The sequence below is a fragment of the Prunus mume genome, linkage group LG1 (assembly GCF_029339155.1).
Source record: "Prunus mume cultivar Tortuosa linkage group LG1, ASM2933915v1, whole genome shotgun sequence".
NCBI lineage: Eukaryota > Viridiplantae > Streptophyta > Magnoliopsida > Rosales > Rosaceae > Prunus > Prunus mume.
The window spans coordinates 3548032-3568253 of record NC_142698.1 but is presented as its reverse complement, the minus strand read 5'-3'; the positions used below and the strand labels follow the sequence as shown (position 1 = coordinate 3568253).

Genomic DNA, 20222 nt, shown 5'->3' with positions numbered 1-20222 from the left:
ACCTCCCGATCGGCGTTAGTTTAGCACCCCACTGGGCTACGCTTACCACCTCATTTTTTTTTTAATCTTAGATTGCCCTACGACATTCAATGTTATCTTGGGACGCCTAGCCCTAGCCTAAATGAGGGTATTTATTTCTACACATATGCTCATGTTGAACTTTCCTACCCTCTATGACACGAGCGTTGTGCGAGGTGACCATCTTGGTGCCAAAAGTTGTTCACTTCAGCATTCAAATCCACCCATCGACCTCGCAACATGAAGCTCTTTCAGTAGCCATGGCTCTACATCTTCCTCATGCCATTACTGAACAACTTGAGAATCCTCGAGAGGAATCTATTACACCTTAGGCACAGCCTATGGAAGACCTTGAACTTGTGTGTTTACTTGACAAATTCCCTGATCAGCAGGTGAAGATAGGTCCTCCTTTCTCCTTAACCTCCGAAAGGGCCTTATTGCCTACCATAGTCAAAATTTTGAAGTCATCGCCTGGTCCTACACTGACAAGCCTGGCATTTCTCCCGAGGTTATCTCTCTTAGATTGGGCATTAATCCAAACGTCTGACCCGTTCAACAGAAGTGTCATGCCTATGACCTTGAGAGATACGAAGCCATGAAGACTGAAGTTGAGAAGCTACGTAACATTGGCTTCATTAAGAAAGTGAATTATCCCTCATGGCTGGCAAATGTGGCCATGGTTCGCAAGCCCACACGAGGTTGGCGCATGTATGGATTTCACCAATCTCAATTGTACTTGTCCTAAGGATAGCTTCCCTCTCCTAAAATCGACCAGCTTGTTGACACAAAGGCAGACCATGAGCTTCTTAGCTTCATGGATGCATACTCTGGGTTACGGCTGGGCATTTGGATCGAAACCTAGCCAACCCGCCCAAACCAAACCGATGGGTTGGGTCGGTTTGATTTTTAATTTTTTTTCAATTGGTTTGAACCCAAACCAAACCGAAATATATGGTTCAGTGTATGGTTTGCAATATTCAAAACCACAGTTTAACCAAACAAAACCGAAGATATTAAAAAATATTATATATAATATTATTATAAGAAATATATATATAATACATAGTTTCAATCTTTTCTTTTTATTCTCTCTCAATCTCTCCGTTTGTCTTGTCTTTATCAGTCCCCCTTTTTTTTTCTTCTTATTCTTCTTATATATGTCTTCTTCACGCTCTCTCCCCGTCTCCCTCTTCTTCTTCTTCTTCTTCTCCATCTCTCCCCTTTTTTTTTTTTCTTCTTCTCCTCTCCATTGCTTTTATTTCCTCTCTCTCTCTCTCTCTCTCTCTCTAAGAAAGCCAAAAAATCAAAACCGAACCAAACCAAACCACCAAGTACTGTTAACAAAAGTAGTCGGTTTTCATCAATTATGGTTTGGTTTCGGTTTTCAAAATAGCCAAACCGAAGCCTACGGTTCAGTTTCGGGTTGAGCCCAAAATCAAACCAACCCAAACCGAGCCCAACCCTACTTTGGGTACAACCAAATCTTTATGCATCCTAGTGACCAAACTCACACATCCTTCATTATAGATCAAAGACTATACCGCTACAAGATGATGCCTTTCGGCCTAAAAAATACTAGAGCTACTTAGCAGCGCCTTGTCAACCAACTCTTTGCCCTATTGATTGACCACATTATGGAGGTACCCATACTAATTAGCCATATTTTCAGCCTCTGCGACAAGTCCTGCAGAAGCTTAAGGCATCTGGTAGGCTGATCAAGTGGGCAATTAAACTTGGGGAGTTTGATATCCACTTCAAGCCACAACTAGCCGAAAATGAGCATGCAGTTGCCGATTTTTTCTCGGAGTTCACCAAACCCACACATTTGGCTTCTTCTCAGATCACTACGAAACCTACCGCGAAATCAAATCTTGTCACCATCCCTACTGAAAGCAACTTTGACCTCAGTGAGCCACTGTGGACCCTTCATGTTGATGGCTCCTCCAATTCCCAAGGCTGTGGCACATACTTAGTCCTCACGTCCCTAGATAATGTGGTTTTAAAGTACGCCCTTCGCTTAAACTTTCAAACCTCCAACAATGTGGCAGAGTTTGAAGCACTCTTAGCTGGCCTTTGGCTAGCTAAGGATATATACAGATTCAAATATTCAGCGACTCTCAGCTAGTCGTTCATCAACTTAATGATGACTTCCTTACCAAAGACACCTCTATGACAACATACCTTTAGTATACTCACCATTGCTAAAAAACTTCAACGCTTATCACATCAGCTAGATCCCAAGCTCTGAGAACAGCCATGTTGATGGCTTTGCAAGGTTGGCTTTCGGCCTAGACTAAAGCGTCGATTGTAATATCCACGTTGAATTCCTAGAGGCACCTAGCACCCAAACGCCCGCCAACTGCATCATTGACCATAATGCAACATTGATGGATCCCATATTCCAATTCTTTTAGAATCAAATGTTGTCTGCCAATCTTGCTGAAACACGTCGCGTTCAGTACCATTCAGCTCGATACCTGATCATTAATGGTGCCTTAGACAAACCTGGCTTCAACCTCTTTTACTTTCAGTGTCTTACACCTGACGAAGAGGATTATGTCATTCGAGAGGTCCATGAAGGCATCTGTGGTAACCGTTTTGGTAACCATCCTTCGAGAGGTCATTCGATAGGAATATTTCTGGCCTACCATCCACACTGATGCCCTAGCCTCCACCCTAAAATGCGACAAATGCCCCACTATCCTTAGCTCCCTGCTGAACCATTGACACCAATGATTAACACATGGCCATTTGCATAGTGGGGACTTGACCTCAATGGACTCATGCCGAAGGGAAAGGGCTAGGTCAAGCACGCCATTGTCGTAGTGGACTATTTTACCAAGTGGGCTGAAGCTGAAGCCCTATCTATCATCACGGTAGCTCGCGTCGAAAACTTTGTTTGGTAAAATATCGTCTGTTTCGGTATACCCAAGGCAATTGTCACGAACAACAGAAAGCAATTTGATAATGCTAAATTCAAGCAATTTTTCTCTAACCTCAAGATCCACCTTTGCTTCGCCTCTCTAGTCCATTCCTAATCTAACAGCCAGGTCGAAGCTATGAACAAGATCATCAAGTGGACTTTGAAGACGAAGTTTGATATAAGCAAAGTTTGTTGGCCTGAATTGCTCCAAGAGGTCTTATGGTCGTACTGAACCACTTTTAACACTTCTACTAGAGAAACACCCTTCTCTCTTTCCTTTGAAGTGTTGTACCAGAGAGATAAATCAGCCTTCCCACCTTTGAACGTCAGTATATGACGCCGAAGCAAATGACGAGCAATTGGCTCTAAACTCGGACCTCATTGACGAGCTTTGTGACCAGGCTAAAATGTGCAACTTAGCCTATAAACAGCACGTGGCCAAGTGCTACAACTCTCGTATGAAACCTCGTGCTTTCAAACCTAGAGATAGGATCATGCAGAAGGTCTCATTGGTAACCAAGAACTCTACCGAAGGTACCCTAAGCGCAACCTGGGAAGGACCCTATGAAGTCATCAAGGTTTGCTCCCTTTGCACTTATCAGCTTCGTGGTTCTAATAACACCTTGCCTCACCCCTGGAACGCTAATAACCTTAAGTACTATTACAAATAGACATGCCAATGAACTTACCTTCGGCATTTCAGTTTCTCTTCTTTATGATCATCGGCACTTCGTGCCTTTATCCTATGTACTTATGCCTTTCGGTACTTACTTAATGAAACGCCTTACTTTGGTTCATTTCTACTTATAAATTTGCCTTCGGCACACATTTATGGTTGTCTTTTGACAAGACATTTGTTAAATAAATGACAAGCTATGTTAAATTACTAAAATAACCTCGCCTGATGGCAAGGAAAAATATCCGTACATATTATGAGTGCCATTGGCACTCTAAAAGTGTTCTAAAAAAATACTCAGTTACAAACAACAAACAAAACATAAGAAGTCTTCAAGCTTCGGCATCTCGACCGTGAGCCTCATCAGCTGCATTCTCAACCTCTATGGCAATGGCCTCACCTTTGGTATCCACAGGGCTGGCATAAGGAATCGGCTGAGGAGAAGGTGTATCGCAGGTATCAAAATTGATCTTTAGGGTGGGGTTGAATTTCACCAACTCCACCTCCCACGCCAGCTGATCATTCACCAACCTGTCCAGGATATAGCTTCTCAGCTCCTTCGATGATCGGTAAGCCTCGACCGCCTCAGAACTCGCAGTAGCGATCTCCTTGACCTTCTTTCGTTCTGCTTCAGCACGTGCCTTTTCTGATGCTGCAAGCTTCTCCCTCAACTCCTCCCCCTCCTTGGCCAATGCCGCCTTCTGCAGCACCACGGTGTTCTTCTCTTGGATGGCCTCCTGCGCTTCGGCCATCTTGCACTTCTCACTCTTCGTTTCTTCCCCCATCAAAGGCATGGGGACTGTTCACTTCTTTATCCGAACAATCAGACATCTGCAAACACAAATGAAGGACACTAAACAGTAGGCCAAAGATCAAAGCAATGTACCTAAACGGTTGGAATGCCTACGATTTTTACTCTAAGGATGATCTTCAATGTTCATACATAAATTCAAAGATTCATGCACAACTTCAAATCAAAACTACATTTCAATTCAAAAACAGGGTAAAAAACCAGGCATACCTTGTTACCTCTTCCGCTGTGAACTCTGTTGCCGAAAATCACCTCTGCCATGGATCCCTAATCACCTGTGCTCCCTTAATTCTTTGTCAGAAATCTCCTACAATGATTCTGTCCAAACAACTCTAAAAATGATAAGTGCTCCTCCTTCGTTACAAAAACTTTAGACCTTGCTTGCTAATGGATTCTAATTGTATGCTTTATGCAGGCTGAGGATGTTATTGCTTCAAAAAAATTGTCAGGAAAATGCACTGGTAATATGCTGAAGGTAAAGTCCTGTTTGCTTGGAAGGCTGGCCTTACTCTTCAAGTTTGCTCTCTTTCTTTCATTATAGAGTTGTTTCTGATGTGGGCATTCAAGAATATTTTACACCTTAACACCTTATACCTTTTCCTACTCTTTCTTCTAAACTTTTTCTCTTAATAATTTTTTTACAATTGTTTTACTTGTTATTTTTCTGTATGGGTTTTAACTTCGACAGAGTTGATTGTTTACCTCGAAATTATATTAACAGGGACCTGCCATTTTTGGCTTTTGCCAGTGTGGATTTTGTCTAATATGGAAAAAAAGAAAAAGAAAAAAAAGGTTAAATAATGAAATAACGAACTGTGTCTGCTTTTAGCTGCATCCAAGAATTGGATAGTTCATTTAACCAAAAGCTTCATATGATCTTGCTTGTGCTCCATAATTTATTTCAAGCTAGCTTGCTTTAAGCACCCCCCTCATGTGAATGAATTCCCCTGAAGTTCCAGACAATGTGGCCATTGCTTTTTCAGAAGGCAAGATTACAATGGGGAATCCCAAAAATTTGAATGAAGGCCTAATCCTAAGGCTTTAATGCCATGAAGGATGATCAATTGTCTCATAAGTTGATAGAAAATGGGGCAAAGAGTGTAGATCAATTGTCACTAATGCCACTGTTTTCTTTTACATTTTTAAAGGTATATCCTGCCCTAGAACCAAATGATGTGTTGTTTAATAGAACATTTGGTTAACTGGTGATACTTAATTCTTGTAATATTTTGTGATGCTTACTTGATATGAGTCTCCACTAGAATATGAGTTTAATATGCCTAGTTCTTTCGAACTTAGGAGTGCTAGAGATGCCCTTTTTAGGCTCTAATTTTCTTACCTAGTTATATTTATAGATATTTCCTTCTCAATTTTGTTTTCCGGTTCTTGACTTCTTAGAATGCTAACTTTCTGACCATCTTATTATCTCCCCTTGCAGTCAATTTTTACCACATGCTGCATATTTAGTGCGTCTGCTTTCAGTGTACTTAAAAAGAGGTGCATTGCCAGAATTGAGTATAAAGGTCTACTAAATCACAAGGAGCTTGCTGATTTCCATGGGTGTTGGTATGCAGTAATTTCGGAAAATATATTTTTATCTAATTTTGATCCTGCTGAAAAGAAACCTTCCTGTTAGATTGCAAAGACAGGGATGGATATGTTGACCAGACCAGAAAGCCTAATTGATGTAGCACAGCCTGAAGGTATTAGATTAAGCACTTAAACAATAGAACAGAGAAGATTATAACAGATCGAGGAGAAAAAATTATAGATCAAAAAGACAAAAGAAAGGGAAGAAACAGTAGAACAAAGAAAAATATCGGAGATCGAGAAGAAGAAAATATAGATTGAAGGGACGGAAGAAAGGGTAGAAATCAGAGAGTTCTAGGAAAAGGTAATCGACATTCAAATCTGAATTTTAAAGAACTATAGCAAACTAAAACCTGGAAAAGAAATCCTACTAGATTTTGGAAAACTAGAGAACCTAGGAAACTAACAAATAAATTAGGAAACTAATCAATTTAGGTCATACACATCCTGCATCACCAATCCCTTTTGTTCTTGATGCCCTGCACGAAACAGAAAGCCTAATCCCTTTTTGTATTACCATCATTTAGTATCTTTCTCCTGGAAGCTGTTTTTTAGTTTTATTAATCGGGAACCATATGCTTATCAGGTGTGGCAGTAAGCCTTGCACAGGAAGTTGTTAACAACGCTTTTATTGATCTAAATCCCATTGCCAGTGAGAGCGGCGGTGCATCTTCTAGTGGAAACTCAAAGCCTTCTGCTGAAGTAATGCTTCAAACACCAAAACCTAGCCATAGAAAGAGGAAGCATGGAGCTTCAAGCGGATCTCTTGAGTGGCATAACACTAGTAGTTTGGAAGGGGGAACGCCCAGCAACCATACATCTCGAATTGCTGTGAAAATCCCTGTACTTGAGGCATTAGAAGCTCTTCTCGCTGTGCTATGTACACTCCTTCAGTGCATTTTTGGGCATCGTATAATGTTTACCCTCATCTTCTATCAGGTTCCTGTAATTTATGAATATAAATATGGAACAGTGAAGTGCCTCTTGCACAGTAAGTAGAAAACTAACTGTAGTATCCTAAGATTTCTAAAGGAAATTCTTAAGCCTGATATACTATGAGAACAACCAATACTTCGATCACAGACGATATTTTATTTGTGAAATCTGGTCTTTATAGCCTATGGGTTCTGCCGTTCAGTTGCTTGAACTTCTTTAACATCCAAGTAGGGTTGGGCATCTCATCCGAATTATCCGTGTATCGACCATATCGTACCGACGGTTTGGTTTGGTTTTTTTAAATAATTATTTTTTAATTTTAATTATTCCAATCCAATATGTACCGAGATGTTTGGTTTGGTTAACGGAAACAATATTCCTAACCCGACTTATTCTACTATTTAAATACAAAATAAGAAACCAAAGATAAATACAATCAGCATTGTGTATCCCTCCTTTATCACTGCTGTATCACTTCTTTATCATCATTGTATCACTGCTTTATCACCATTCTATCAATTCTTTATCACCTAGGTACTATAGCACTTTTTGGTCATAGAAGAATTTATGAATTTCCTATGTTTTCCAGTTTCGACCTTTGTCTCTACTTGTAATTTTCCAACCGTTGATCCAAATTTTATGTTTTTTTATATAGTTGGATAGAGCATGAAAAACTAAAGAACCCAACGCAGAACAAATGTCAAAATCATTTACATAAATGTAGAGAATTCAATAAAAATAACACTCAAATGTTCAAACAACAAACACAAGTGGCTCCCAATACATCTTGAGTATATATTGAATGATATAGTGACTAAGTTATTTGATTTCATACTTGGATGAATTATACTTTGGATTTTTATATTTTACAAAGATAATTAGGTGTATTTGTTCAAGAACTTATGTTATGTGAAAGTATTATAAATTGTATTTTTATTAGTATGTTTTTATTACGATACTACCGGCGTACTGAACCAATCCAAACCAAATATTAGGTTAACCAATCCGAAGTCTACCGAAATCTTTGGTTTGGTTAACGGAAGAGAAAATGGTCTACCGAAATCTTTGGTTTCGTTAACGGAAGAGCCTTCTACCATTCCGAACCGATCCGTGCCCAGACCTACATCCAAGTATGCATTCTGTCATTAATATTTTTCTGGATATAAGTAGGAAATAAGAATATTTTTATTTAAAGTTCTCTCTCTCTCTCTCTCTCTCTCTCTCTCTCTCTCTCTCTCTCTCTCTCTCTCTCGCATAAATAAAGTCTTGTTGCTTTAGAAGGTGAAATTTTACCTGAAAATTTCCAACTTTTTAAAGCAACAATCTACTTATGTAGGTAGAACTTAAAATCTTTGTGGATAATTTTTTTATGACATCAAAGCATTACTAATGAGTGGCAAGATATTATATATATATATATATATATAGTTTTTTTTTTTTTCACAGGGTGACGCATTGAAATCTGAAGGATGGCGATCAGATGTTCATCTTCTTCTGATAAACATAGCTACAAATTCTCAGAAAGGGGGATGGGCTGGTGAGAACAGAAACATTTACCAGCTGATATTTGGGGTGATATGCAGCTTGCTGCACTACGTGCACTTTTGGCATATTTCCTTACTTCATCTTGTGTCCGCCCCCTTATTTAGCTGAGGGTCTTGATATTTTCCGTAGAGGTAATTCCTTCATGAATATGTGGAATCTTTCTCTTTTCATTTTGATTATCTTGTCGACGTATCAAAAGCAACAAATAAACATGTATGGGATGATTACATGTCCTGATGTGCTAGAAATGATGGTGGACTCTTCACCCGTATTAGAACCTAATTACCGATGTGCAGGAAGGAATTACACCTCTTTAATAACACTTGACTACTCCTACGGGAAAACTACCAAGGAGTAAGAGACTGATTTTGGCCTGAATCTACAAATTAAAATTCAAAGACAGGCACGGGACATCATTCTGAAAAAGAGATAGACATTTCTCTAAAATAAAATTAACTATCTCAAATAGTTTTTTCTTCGATTAGAATCAAGTCTTTTTTTTTTTTTTTTTTCCTGTACTTGTATTCATCATCTATTTTAGTTCACATGAAAAGTGGTTTCCGCAGGCAAACAAGAAACTGGACCAAACTGAATTTAGTGCTCATGCTCTCTTGGCCTTAGAGGTGCTTATGCATCCCAGGGGCCTTCCGCTGACAGATTTCGCTAATGCACCTAGCCTCTCTGATGGAGTTCGCCACAAACTCCCAGAAAATATGTACTCTGATATCTAAGGCACCAAACCACATTTTCAACTGACATACAGGGAATGCGTGCACAGAGACCTTTTTGTTTATGAATCTGATCATGACGACCTATATGATAGCTGTCTTGCAAATTGTAAAGAAATGGAAGCACAAGAGAGTGACGTAGGAAAGACTATGCAGGCTGGAGAGCCATCAAAAACTACAACAGTTCATCGGGATAAAACGCTTTCTGTAGATGGTTCATTTAGTAAAGAGACTCTAGCACACTACTACATTTTACTATTTGCGTGACGAAGGAAACTTCGTTGTGCAAAAGGCACTACAACGACGGAAAAAATTATTCGTCGCACAAAAAATGGAAACTTGCGCAACGAACATTTTAGTCGCGCAAAGATCGTTCCCACAACAAAAAATGAGTCGTCGCGCAAAGTGGGAAGAAAACGCGGGGTTTTTTTGGCGTAAACCTTTGCGCGACAACAGAATTGGTCGCGCTAAGAACCTTTGCGTGACAAATTAATTTCTTCGTCGCGCAAAGTATGGAACGGAAAACAAGGTGGTTTTTTTTCCCCAAATATTTGCGCGCAACGATTTTACTTTCGCCGCGCAAAGAAGGAGAGAAAATGGCGCCAAATACTTACGCGACGGACGTTAGGTTTGTCGCTCAAGGTTTGATGTCGGCACTATCTTGTGCGACGGAAAGTTTCGCTTGCGCGACACCTTTATGAGTTTGCGCGACGACAAATTATTTCCCTCGTGCAAAAACCCAATTTCTTATGCGACGAAAACGTTATTCGTTGGGCAAAATCCTTCTTCTACATATCTGCAATCTGCCATTGCAGAGGCAGATTGCTCCATTTTTCTGCCATTTCGATTTTTCCTCTATCTGTGCTGCTACCTCTGCTAAGAATTCAATACGCTCATTGGGTAAGTATTATTTGTCATTTGTTTAAAATTATTAATGTAAATTCGTACTAATGGTATTAATTTTTATTATTATTATAGATATTTGTAAATTGCTATTGTGGAGAACGATTGAGAAGGTATTTCATTCATTTTATATTAAATTCATTATATTATGTTGAACTTAGTTTGTTATATTTATATATTTTGTTGTTGAATTATATTTATATTATGTTGTTAAATTGTGCGTGATGTAGCACAATGTGTTGTGATGTACGAAGTTAATTGAAATTAACTTCGTACTTTTATTATAATTTTTTAGTAACACTTAGTTTCCCGTTCGAGATTAGTTGGATTTCGTGCATGGATGCGTAAAGCATGACTGCGGTCCAATTAATTCTTGAATTGTCCCATTATTTGGACAATTTGGTAATGCATAGTGTTGTCACGTAATCTATGGCTACAGAATTAGATTTCGATTGTGGAGATTTCGGTGTCATCTCGATACGTTCTTCGGGTGGTACGTAGGTATTTATACCTATGCCCACCTCAAGAAGCTGTATCGAGATGCTGCCGAAATTTATCCACGTCGAAATCTAATATCATGTAGTCGTAGGTTACGTGACAACTATGCATTCCCGAATGGGATAAGGCCCTTACCGGAGGCATAAGGTGACATTATAACTTCGTATGAAGTTGTTGTGATACAGTGTCGTGATTGTGGTTTTAGGAATCATGAGCAGAAGGTGGATACAAAACCCGAATAGATGCGCAGATGAATACTTGGACGGAATCAAGGATTTTATTGAGTTTGCACGTAGACGCAACCCGGGGGCAACTAGAATTCGTTGTCCTTGTAGAAGGTGTAATAACACGTTGTGGGAGACAATTGAAAATGTTGGCTTTCATTTAGTAAGGAATGGAATGATTGAGACTTATAGCATTTGGAACCTTCACGGGGAACAATTAGACAATGCTTCATCTTCAAATGCCACAAGGGTAGACAATATTGAACATATTGTGGATCCTAATGAAAAAGTCATGGATATTATAAATGATGTTTTTCCATTTGCATCGACCAACATCAATCAAGAAGGGGAAGATGACGTGCTACCCCAATGGACAGTGCAGAGTTCGAACAATATGAACAACTGTTAAAAAGTGCCAACCAAGAGTTATACCCAGGGTGCAAGAGCTTTTCCGTTCTTAAGGCCATTGTGGAGCTAATACACGGAAAAATAAAGTATCGTATGTCGAACCTGTGTTTCGATTACTTTTTGGGCATTTTCAAGAGAATGCTTCCGACGGACAATTGTTTGCCCAAAGACCATAGACAAGCGCAAAAGGTGTTGAATGGTCTTGGATTGAGTTATGAAAAAATTCATGCTTGCAAAAACAATTGCATGTTATTCTACAAAGAGTATGAAACATTGGATACATGCCTTATATGCAAAGAGTTGAGGTTCAAGATAACATCTCAGAATAGGACGACTAAGGTCCCACAGAAAGTCATGCGTTATTCGTCCTTGAAACCTAGGCTACGAGTGATTGTATATGTCGACTCATACTGCCACAGACATGAGATGACATAAGGAGAAACAAGTAGACGACGATGTGATGCGGCATCCTGCGGATGGGGAAGCATGGAAAAGTTCGATCAAACGTTCCCGACTTTACTGCTGATCCTCGAAATGTTAGATTGGGACTTGCCAGCGGATTCAATCATGTACGGGGTTCTAAACCAACACCACAGCACTTGGCCGATTTTTCGTATTTCCATATAATTTGCCGCCTTGGAAATGCATGAAAAAAGAGTACATGATGATGACTGTTTTGATAACGAGGATCCTGGCAGGTCAATCGATGTTTACTTACGGCCATTGGTTGATGAGCTCAAGGATTTATGGACATACGGTGTGCGCACGTCCAATAAAGCCACTGGGAAGATGTTCACTTTGCGGGCAGCAGTGATGTGGACTGTAAATGATTTTCCGGCATATGCAATGGTTTCTGGGTGGAGCACAAAGGGTTATATGGCATGCCCTGTATGCAAGGAAAATGTAACTTCTGGTTGGCACGCGGGAAAAGTTTGTTATCTTGGTCATCGAAGATGGTTGCCATGGGACCACGAGTGGCGGGAAAAGGATAAAGAGTTTGACGGGAACACAGAGCATCGCCTCAGACCTAGAGAATGGTCCGGTGATGAGATCTTGGAACAGCTAAACCGTTTGGATTTTTCTCCGTTCGGGAAAATAGTTACTCGGACCAGACCTTCTACACATTTGAACTGGACGCACAAGTCTATGTTTTTTGAGCTCCCATATTGGTTGAAACTAAAATTGAGGCACAATCTCGACGTTATGCATGTTGAGAAAAATGTCTTTGACACATTGCTGGGCACGATTCTAGATATCGAGGGTAAGACAAAGGACAAGATCAAAGCTCATCTTGATTTGGAAAGAATGGGTATACGAAGAGGTTTATGGATGAACAGGGACGGAGATAAAGCTAGAAGAGACCTGGCATTTTTGCCATGAAACCGAATGACAAAAAAAATTTCTACAATTCGTATCGTCGGTAAAGTTTCCCGATGGGTATGCTTCTAATATCGCGCGTTGCGTGAATGTTGACGGGGGTAAATTTACTGGACTGAAGAGCCATGACTGCCATGTGTTTATGCAACGCCTACTTCCTGTGGGTATTCGACACCTTTTGCCAGAAGATGTAATGAAACCAATCATGTTGTTGTCCATATTTTTTTCCCAACTGACGGCAAAAACATTGCGAAAGACAGACATTAATCAGTTGCGCTATGACATTGTCCAAGTCCTATGCAAGTTTGAGATGATATTGCCTCCAGCTTTCTTCACAAGTATGATCCACGTGATGGTTCATTTGCCAGAAGAGGCATTGCTCGCTGGTCCTGTAAACTATCGTTGGATGTATCCTTATCTCATGGTCGCTAATTTGTATCATTTGTTTTTATTTTGCCAGGCTTCTCGGAGAGTTGAAAAAGCATGCAACAGGGCGAAACCCGAAGGATCAATTATAGAGGCTTGGGTTCAATATGAGTTGCTTACTTTTTGTGGAATGTATTTAAAAGATGTGGACACGGCTTTCAATCGTCTTCAGCGCAATAATGACAGAGGTATGAGAAATGAGAAACTTTCTGTTTTCGCCCAAAGCGCACGACCCTTTGGAGATCCGGTACGAGGAGAGTCGTTTTCCAGAAATGACATGGAGGTAGCGCATTGGTTCGTACTTAACAATTGTGATGAGATAATGTCATACTTAGATGAGCATAAAGAGATGATGAAGCGAGAACATCCATCACATTTGTATGCCGAGAAACACCGTGATTTGTTTCCAAAATGGTTTTTGGAATATGTAAGTTATAAGTGTTTTGTATTTGTTATATATATATTGTATATTATTTAATGTTATCAAACTAACATGTGAACTCATTTGTATAATATTAGGTGAATAAGTTGAAATCATCGAACTCACCCTCTTACAGTAAAGAGTTATATAACTTGGCGTTCGGCCCGATTCGCACTGAATTATTCTCGGGTTACCATGTTAATGGCGTCAATTTTTGGGGACTGCACGAGATGACAAGTTGTGTACGCAAAACAGCGGTGTCCATGTCCCAAGTGGTGGTGAAAGTACTGACATTGATTTCTATGGCAAACTCACAACTGTCGTGCAATTGCTTTACAAAGACCGATACCAAGTGATCATGTTTAAGTGTCGATGGTTTGATACAAACCCAAATAGGCAGGGAAATGTTAAAATAGACCATGGCTTACTATCAGTGAACATTAACAGAACTTGGTATGATGACGACCTTTACATTTTGGCAAACATAAGAAGACAGATTGTGTATCTAGATGACCCTAAAGCCGGAAGCGGTTGGAAAGTTGCTCAGCAGATGGATCAGAGGAACTGTATGCTATACTAGAATTAGACCCAACTGACAACGACGTCGACAACGTCATTGACCAACGGTTGGAATCTTCCATAGAAACTGATGCAGAAACACTTCGAGATACAGATGTTATACAAGAACCGTTTCAGTTTCAAGGAGTGTCTTCAATCGAAATACCGATTCAGTCAATTACAATTGACCTCGGTGATCTTCCGTGCTACGAAGTTTCAATGGGCCCGAACAACGAAAGTGATGAGGAGGAGGATTGGGAGACCGAAATTGATGATAGCGAGGATAACAAAAGTTATTATAGTTCAGATGATGAATAATGCAATTCATTAGCGACTACCCATATAAAACGTAGTAAATGAAATTTGTTGTAATTTAATTATGGTAGTGTGAATATGGCAATCACAAATTAAAATGAAGTTGCACACAAAATTTGCAATCACAAATTAAATTACAACATATAATATATAAATTAAAATTTAGATATATACCTAAATTTGAAAACATATTTGAATATAACACATATATACCTATATTTGAATATATCTATTTGAATATACCTATATTTGAATATATCTATTTGATTTTCAATTGCCATTTATGAATATAAGAATTACGGTTTTCTCTTTTTTGTGTTTAAAATCTTCAAATTGAATGAATACCACATGTAGATGATTTTTTCATTTTTGGTTTTGTTTGAAGGATATTATAATATTAAACACTATTGTTATAAATTTATTGTAGAACCATGTATATATATACATATAATTTAATCACATAAATTATGTTAAATTTATTTTATCATAATTGATGTTAACATTTTAATTTAACTTACACCTTTCACCCAAAGAAGAGTATATATTTTTTGCCAATAGTCTTAAATTAATATACTCCTTTGTTAAAATTAATCTATAGGAAAAAATTTGAGATTTTTGTAGAGAATAACACGTTAACATTTTATTTTTCTTTTTCCAATAGTCTTAAATTAATATACTCCTATGTTTAGCATATGAATATATGAATACTTACATAAAACATATATAACACCTATAAACAAAAAGCAATGTAATTATAATTAAATTTTCGGAATTTTCATAATTTCTGGCGGAATTACAATCTTGCGCGACGGAATAAAAACTTTTTCGTCGCACAAAGTGCACGGAACAAAGGCTTGCGCGACGAAAAAGCGGTATATTCGTCGCGCAATCTCATTCAGGCCTTTTACAAATACAGAACACTTAGCATAAAATTTTGCCAGAGGTTTGCACAGAACAAAGACTTGCGCGACGAATACACGCTATTCGTCGCGCATTCTAAACCCTAACCTTAACCCTAAACCCTAAACCCCATGGTACACTTGGTTGAAATTTATTATCTTTGCGCGACGAATCTACTACCTCTTCGTCGCGCAAGCTACCAGTTCAAAGGCTTGCGCGACGAATACATCAATATTTCGTCGTGCCATGTCATTCAATTCTTTTAAAATTGTGTAAAATGTGTATAAAGTGATCAAAATATAGGCAGGGATTACGTTCTATGTACATATTTATATTTTATTATCCATTAATGCCAAAACATAGACGAATACGAAGACTTCAATGTTTTATCATGTTTATAAATTGTGATTTTGTTTAGCCCCACCCAAGCCTAACTTGAAAGTTAATTCAACCTTTCACATTAAATTTCCAAGTCTCCAACCCTTTTCTTTTCTCTGTTTTTTCTCAGCCTTCTGTGATCAAGTGAGATATAGAGGTACCTTTTTTCTCGGCCGACTATTTACTTAGCGATGTGTGAATTAAACAAAGTACTCATTGTGAGTTGCAGTATTTTTTTAAATGTGTTATAAAAAAGTTCAGAAGGGAAAAAATTAATTGAAAAGAGAGAGGGGCAATACGGTCATTTTACTGTGCTGCCTAATAGGACAGAAAAGAACAAAGAACATAAGTAGGGCAAAACCGTAATTTCACTATTCCTAAGCGATATATTACAAATTTCTGGCGTAATAAAAAGCTTGCGCGACGAATATGTTATTTATCCGTCGTGCAAAGTGGTCATACCTTTCAACAAACCCTAAACCCTAAAATTTCTGGCGGCATAACAAGCTTGCGCGACGAATACGCAATTTATTCGTCGCGCAAAGTGGTCATACCTTTCAATAAACCCTAAAATTTCTGGTGGCATAACAAGATTGCACGACGGTTTTGCACCTCATGGCGCAAGATCTTCAAAATTTGGGCAGAATGTAATGAAAATTTGGGCGGAAAACAACCTTGCGCGACGGTTTTTTGCTTTTTCCATTGCGCAGGGTTCATTAAAACGGAGTATGCGCGATGCATTGTGTTCTTTGTCGCGCAAGATCCGAGAAATTTTCAGAAAAATCGCGACTGCCTCCTTTCTTCCTCACTTCCTCTCTCGCCTAAACACCCTCTCTCGCCGTCACCCCAGCCCAAAGTGCTCGCCGAAAAGGACCGGGCCGTCACCACCGTTGAAGCCCGAGGTTCCCCCTGTCACCGTCGAAGATTCCGCGGAAAAAGCCGTTTGGCGGTCTGCGCTTGTTTTCTCTCTCCTCCGGCCACCAATTCCTACGCCTGAGGTACGGTTTCTGGACTACTTCTTGTGCTCTAGCTGATGGTTGATTAGGATTTGGATAATTGTGTGAATAGGTGTCTCGAATTTAAACCCTAGGTTTTGGCCGGTTTTTGAATTTAAATTATGGCCACTTCCGGCCATTTTTTGGGGTAGGTCCGAGAACAAAAGTGCCTCTAAATAATGTTTTGAACCTAGGGTAGGAACCTTGGTGCTTAGTTTTTAGAAATTTTCGGCGATTGTTATCGCTTTGGACACCCACGTGAGGACTATGGCAGTGGGGCATTGGGTCCCAGAGCAATCCCCTATTTGTCACGAGCACGTAGGTGTGCTCAGATTTTAATTTGGTTACCGTTTCAGTCTCGAACGGATTTCTCCTATTGTGAAATTTCTAGGTTTGATATGTTCGGACAGTTGGATCGAACTCAAACTCACGTATGTTGTACCTTGTATTTCTAGGATCGCATAGGATTCGACGGATTGTGGATCGGAGTTCCGGATACTCCGAAATCGTAAACCCTAGGTTATTCTTTAAAATTGTTAATGAAATTTTATAACTTTTATATTCTAAATTCTATTAATTTGTGTGTGTACCCTTTGGAAATTGTGCAGATGTCAGATCTAATTAGATGTCGTAGGTCGGTGACGACTACACCGAGTTTCCCTGGCTCAGATCGGTATCTGCGCCCGCTCCAACACCGATGGACCAATTGTCGTGGGTGTCCTGTGCCTCCGCCATCGCTTCATCAATGGCGCACCTGTTAGTGCTAGGCGGAGGCACCGCCCGTAAGCACCACCGACACGACGCCGACCAACGGTATCGCTTGTTGCCTCGGGTCACATGCCGGACATAGATATCCCCTCAATCGTAGTTCTTTTTTTAATTTTTTATATTCTGAATTTTATAGTTAAATTTGTTATTTATTTAACATGATTGTCATATCTCATTGCAGCCAAGAAGAACACCCGAGGGCCGTATCGGCAGCTGAAGAAGGCGAAGGTCACCCGGTGACCAGCGATCGTATCAGATCGGATACGACGAGCACCATCGGGCTGCACCGACAACGGAGTTGCATAGCTCCTTGGCCCACGACATTGGCCACGCCGTTTGGACCCATTGCTCGATGCACTGGAACTCTTGGAAGGTCATGCCTGACGAGATCAAGATGGAGGTTCGAGGCCAGTTGTCGGTATGTATCCTACCTTGTAATTATTTTTCTTTCAAATTTTATATATTTCTATTACTTAATGTATGTAAGTAATTTATTGCAGACGAACTATAACTTAGAGGACCTCAACGAGGAGTCGTTGGCATACGTCAACAGACTCTTCGGTGAGAGGTACAAGCAGTGGAAGAGCGACTTGCACCACCATTTTCAGGCATTTGATGATCCTGAAGTCGCTCTTCGGGAGGGTTGCCCGAAGGAGCTTGAGGGGCGGGAGGATAGTTGGGCATGGCTCTGCACTCATTTTCAGGCGCCCTATTATGTGGTATTTGTTTAATTATTTCATATTTTTTATTAATGTTTATTTCATTTTTTATATTTCATTATTATTTAATTTTTTATATTTAAACTAATATGTTTTATTTTTTGTATAACAGAATAAAACCCAAGTGAATAAGGGCAATAGGAAGAAGAAGACTCTTCTCCACCATTCCGGCTCCAGGCCCTTCTCATATAGGATGGATGCACGGCGGCGGCTAATAATAATATCATTTCTATTTAATTTTTAATATGTCATTATTATTAATTTATTTTGTTCATACTAATATTTTTCTTCTCTTATTCAATTTAGGGGGGGTCGAAATTCCCAGAGATCGACGTCTTTGGTGACGTTTATGTTCGACCTGGGAATGAGTTAGGCGAGTCCCTTCATGTAAGTATTATTTTTTAAAAATTTTTATGTTACGCATTCAATTTATATACATGTTTTAATTTATATTTTATGTTATGTTAAACAGACGACGATGGTGGAGAGGAGCCAGTTGGTTCTTCAGGAGTCTGCCTCCCAACTTCCTCCCGAGACTCGACCGAGTCTGTGGATCCTCCACAGGATGCTGGATTTCAGATCTTGACGGAGACGTTGGATCAGATTCTCGGGAGGAGGCCGGGAACATATTGTAGAGGATGGGAATGCTCGACAGAGGGAACCTCGACCGGTCATCATCGCAGCAAGCGGTCGGTGATTGCTTTGATATCGCGGTTGCCGAGCTTGAGGGTCGGATGTCGGTGATTCTGCAGCCCCTCGCGTGGTCTAGCATTCCAATCCCGAATTTTGGTGCGTCGACATTCAAGACTGTCCACCCCGAGCATCCCCAGCAGACCACGGCCCCTATAGACCCCTAGATCCCCGAGCCGCATATGCCTGACGACCATGTAGATTTTGGAACATTATTTGATTAGTTTATAATTTTCATAATTATTTTTTAAATATTTCTCTTGTAATCTACATTTATTTTATTTTATCTAATAAATTTATTTTTTACAATTCATTTTTGGATTGCAATTTTATTTTATTACCCAAAAAAAAAAACCAAATTTATTTTTTTACAAAATAAAGAAAACGTAATATTAAATTTAAATAATCTGTATAAATTTTGCGCGACGAAATGTTTCTGGTCACGCAAACTCACTTAAAAAAAATCGTGAAAATAATAATTTATACACTTTAATTTATGCTTGCGTGACGAATGTTTTCGTCGCGCAAAATATGTATGCACGAGATGCTTGTTTGTCGCGCAATACTTTCGTTGCGCAAGGTTTGCACGACGAAGAGTCCTTCGTTGCACCAATTTAGAGTGACAAAGTATTTTCGTCGCGCAAAATAGTGCGACACTAATCTTGCGCAACAACTTTTCCGTCGCACATTGTTTGTGCGACGAAAAGCCTTTCGTCGCGCAATAATTCGTGCATCCAACTGTCGTTTCGTCCTTACAACTTTTCTGCAACGAAGGTGCTACGTCGCACCGTTTTGCGCGACGAAGTCAATTATTTGGTCGTGCAAAGTCTTTCTTCATGATCTTTGCGCGACGGAATATGCGCGACGAATCTTCTGTCGCGCATAATTATGTGCGACGAAATGTTACTTTGCGCGACGAAAGTCCCTTCATCGCGCAAAGTGTAAAATGTAGTAGTGGCAGGAAGTGCACAGGAGCTCACAGCAACCATTGAGGATGTGGACATGAGAGGCAATGGGGATGAAAATATGGTTGAATCCCACCAATTGCAAGAATCGATAGTTCAATATCAGGATATCGTGTCTCCAAATATTGTTTCAGTTGCTGGAACTACTATTACTGAAGAAGTGTTTGGGAGGGTTGATTTGGAAAGTGGCCCATCAGATCAAGCAGATAGCAATGCGGTGGATGTTCTGGTGGCTAAAGGCAATGAGTCTCTTGGCAGAGACAATTACGCTACTACTTCAAATCCTGAGAAGAGCATGGGAGTTGCATTTGAAACAGGCAATGATTCAGATGCGGGTTCATTTCCTGATATTGTGGATGTAGATCCAGAGTCTGATTTTGAATGATGTAAGAATTTTGGTTGTGTTCAATTTGTTTTGTAGAGATACTAATATTCGACGTGTCTATCATC

General features: G+C 39.6%; 2 protein-coding genes across 3 annotated transcripts in view; both read left to right on the top strand.

Moving 5' to 3' along the window:
* The window catches only part of LOC103330830 (uncharacterized), a 28789-nt gene extending 23952 nt beyond the window's left edge, over window positions 1-4837 (top strand). The window contains exon 6 of the mRNA XM_089055522.1: window positions 4033-4837. The gene's annotated coding sequence lies outside the window, so the exon portion shown is untranslated. The remainder of the gene's footprint in view (window positions 1-4032) is intronic.
* On the top strand, window positions 3243-7100 carry LOC148920720 (uncharacterized). 2 transcript variants are annotated; one of them, XM_089055515.1, is made up of 4 exons: window positions 3243-3519; window positions 4844-4903; window positions 5867-5994; window positions 6672-7100. In XM_089055515.1, exons 1-4 carry the CDS (start codon window positions 3349-3351, stop codon window positions 7015-7017), a joined length of 705 nt encoding a protein of 234 aa, XP_088911641.1. In that variant the 5' UTR covers window positions 3243-3348; the 3' UTR covers window positions 7018-7100. The 2 variants fall into 2 exon arrangements, with proteins under 2 accessions (XP_088911641.1, XP_088911643.1); XM_089055517.1 differs by lacking the exons at window positions 3243-3519; window positions 4844-4903 and adding an exon at window positions 5217-5576.
* The last annotated feature ends 13122 nt before the right edge of the window (window positions 7101-20222 follow it).

Coding starts and splice junctions, on each gene's coding strand:
- LOC148920720 (XM_089055515.1), top strand. CDS start 3,349: ATGTGCAACTTAGCCTATAAACAGCACGTGGCCAAGTGCTACAACTCT. Junction 3,520..4,843: donor GACCCTATGAAGTCATCAAG/GTTTGCTCCCTT, acceptor TGCTTTATGCAG/GCTGAGGATGTTATTGCTTC. Junction 5,995..6,671: donor GCTGATTTCCATGGGTGTTG/GTATGCAGTAAT, acceptor TCCCATTGCCAG/TGAGAGCGGCGGTGCATCTT.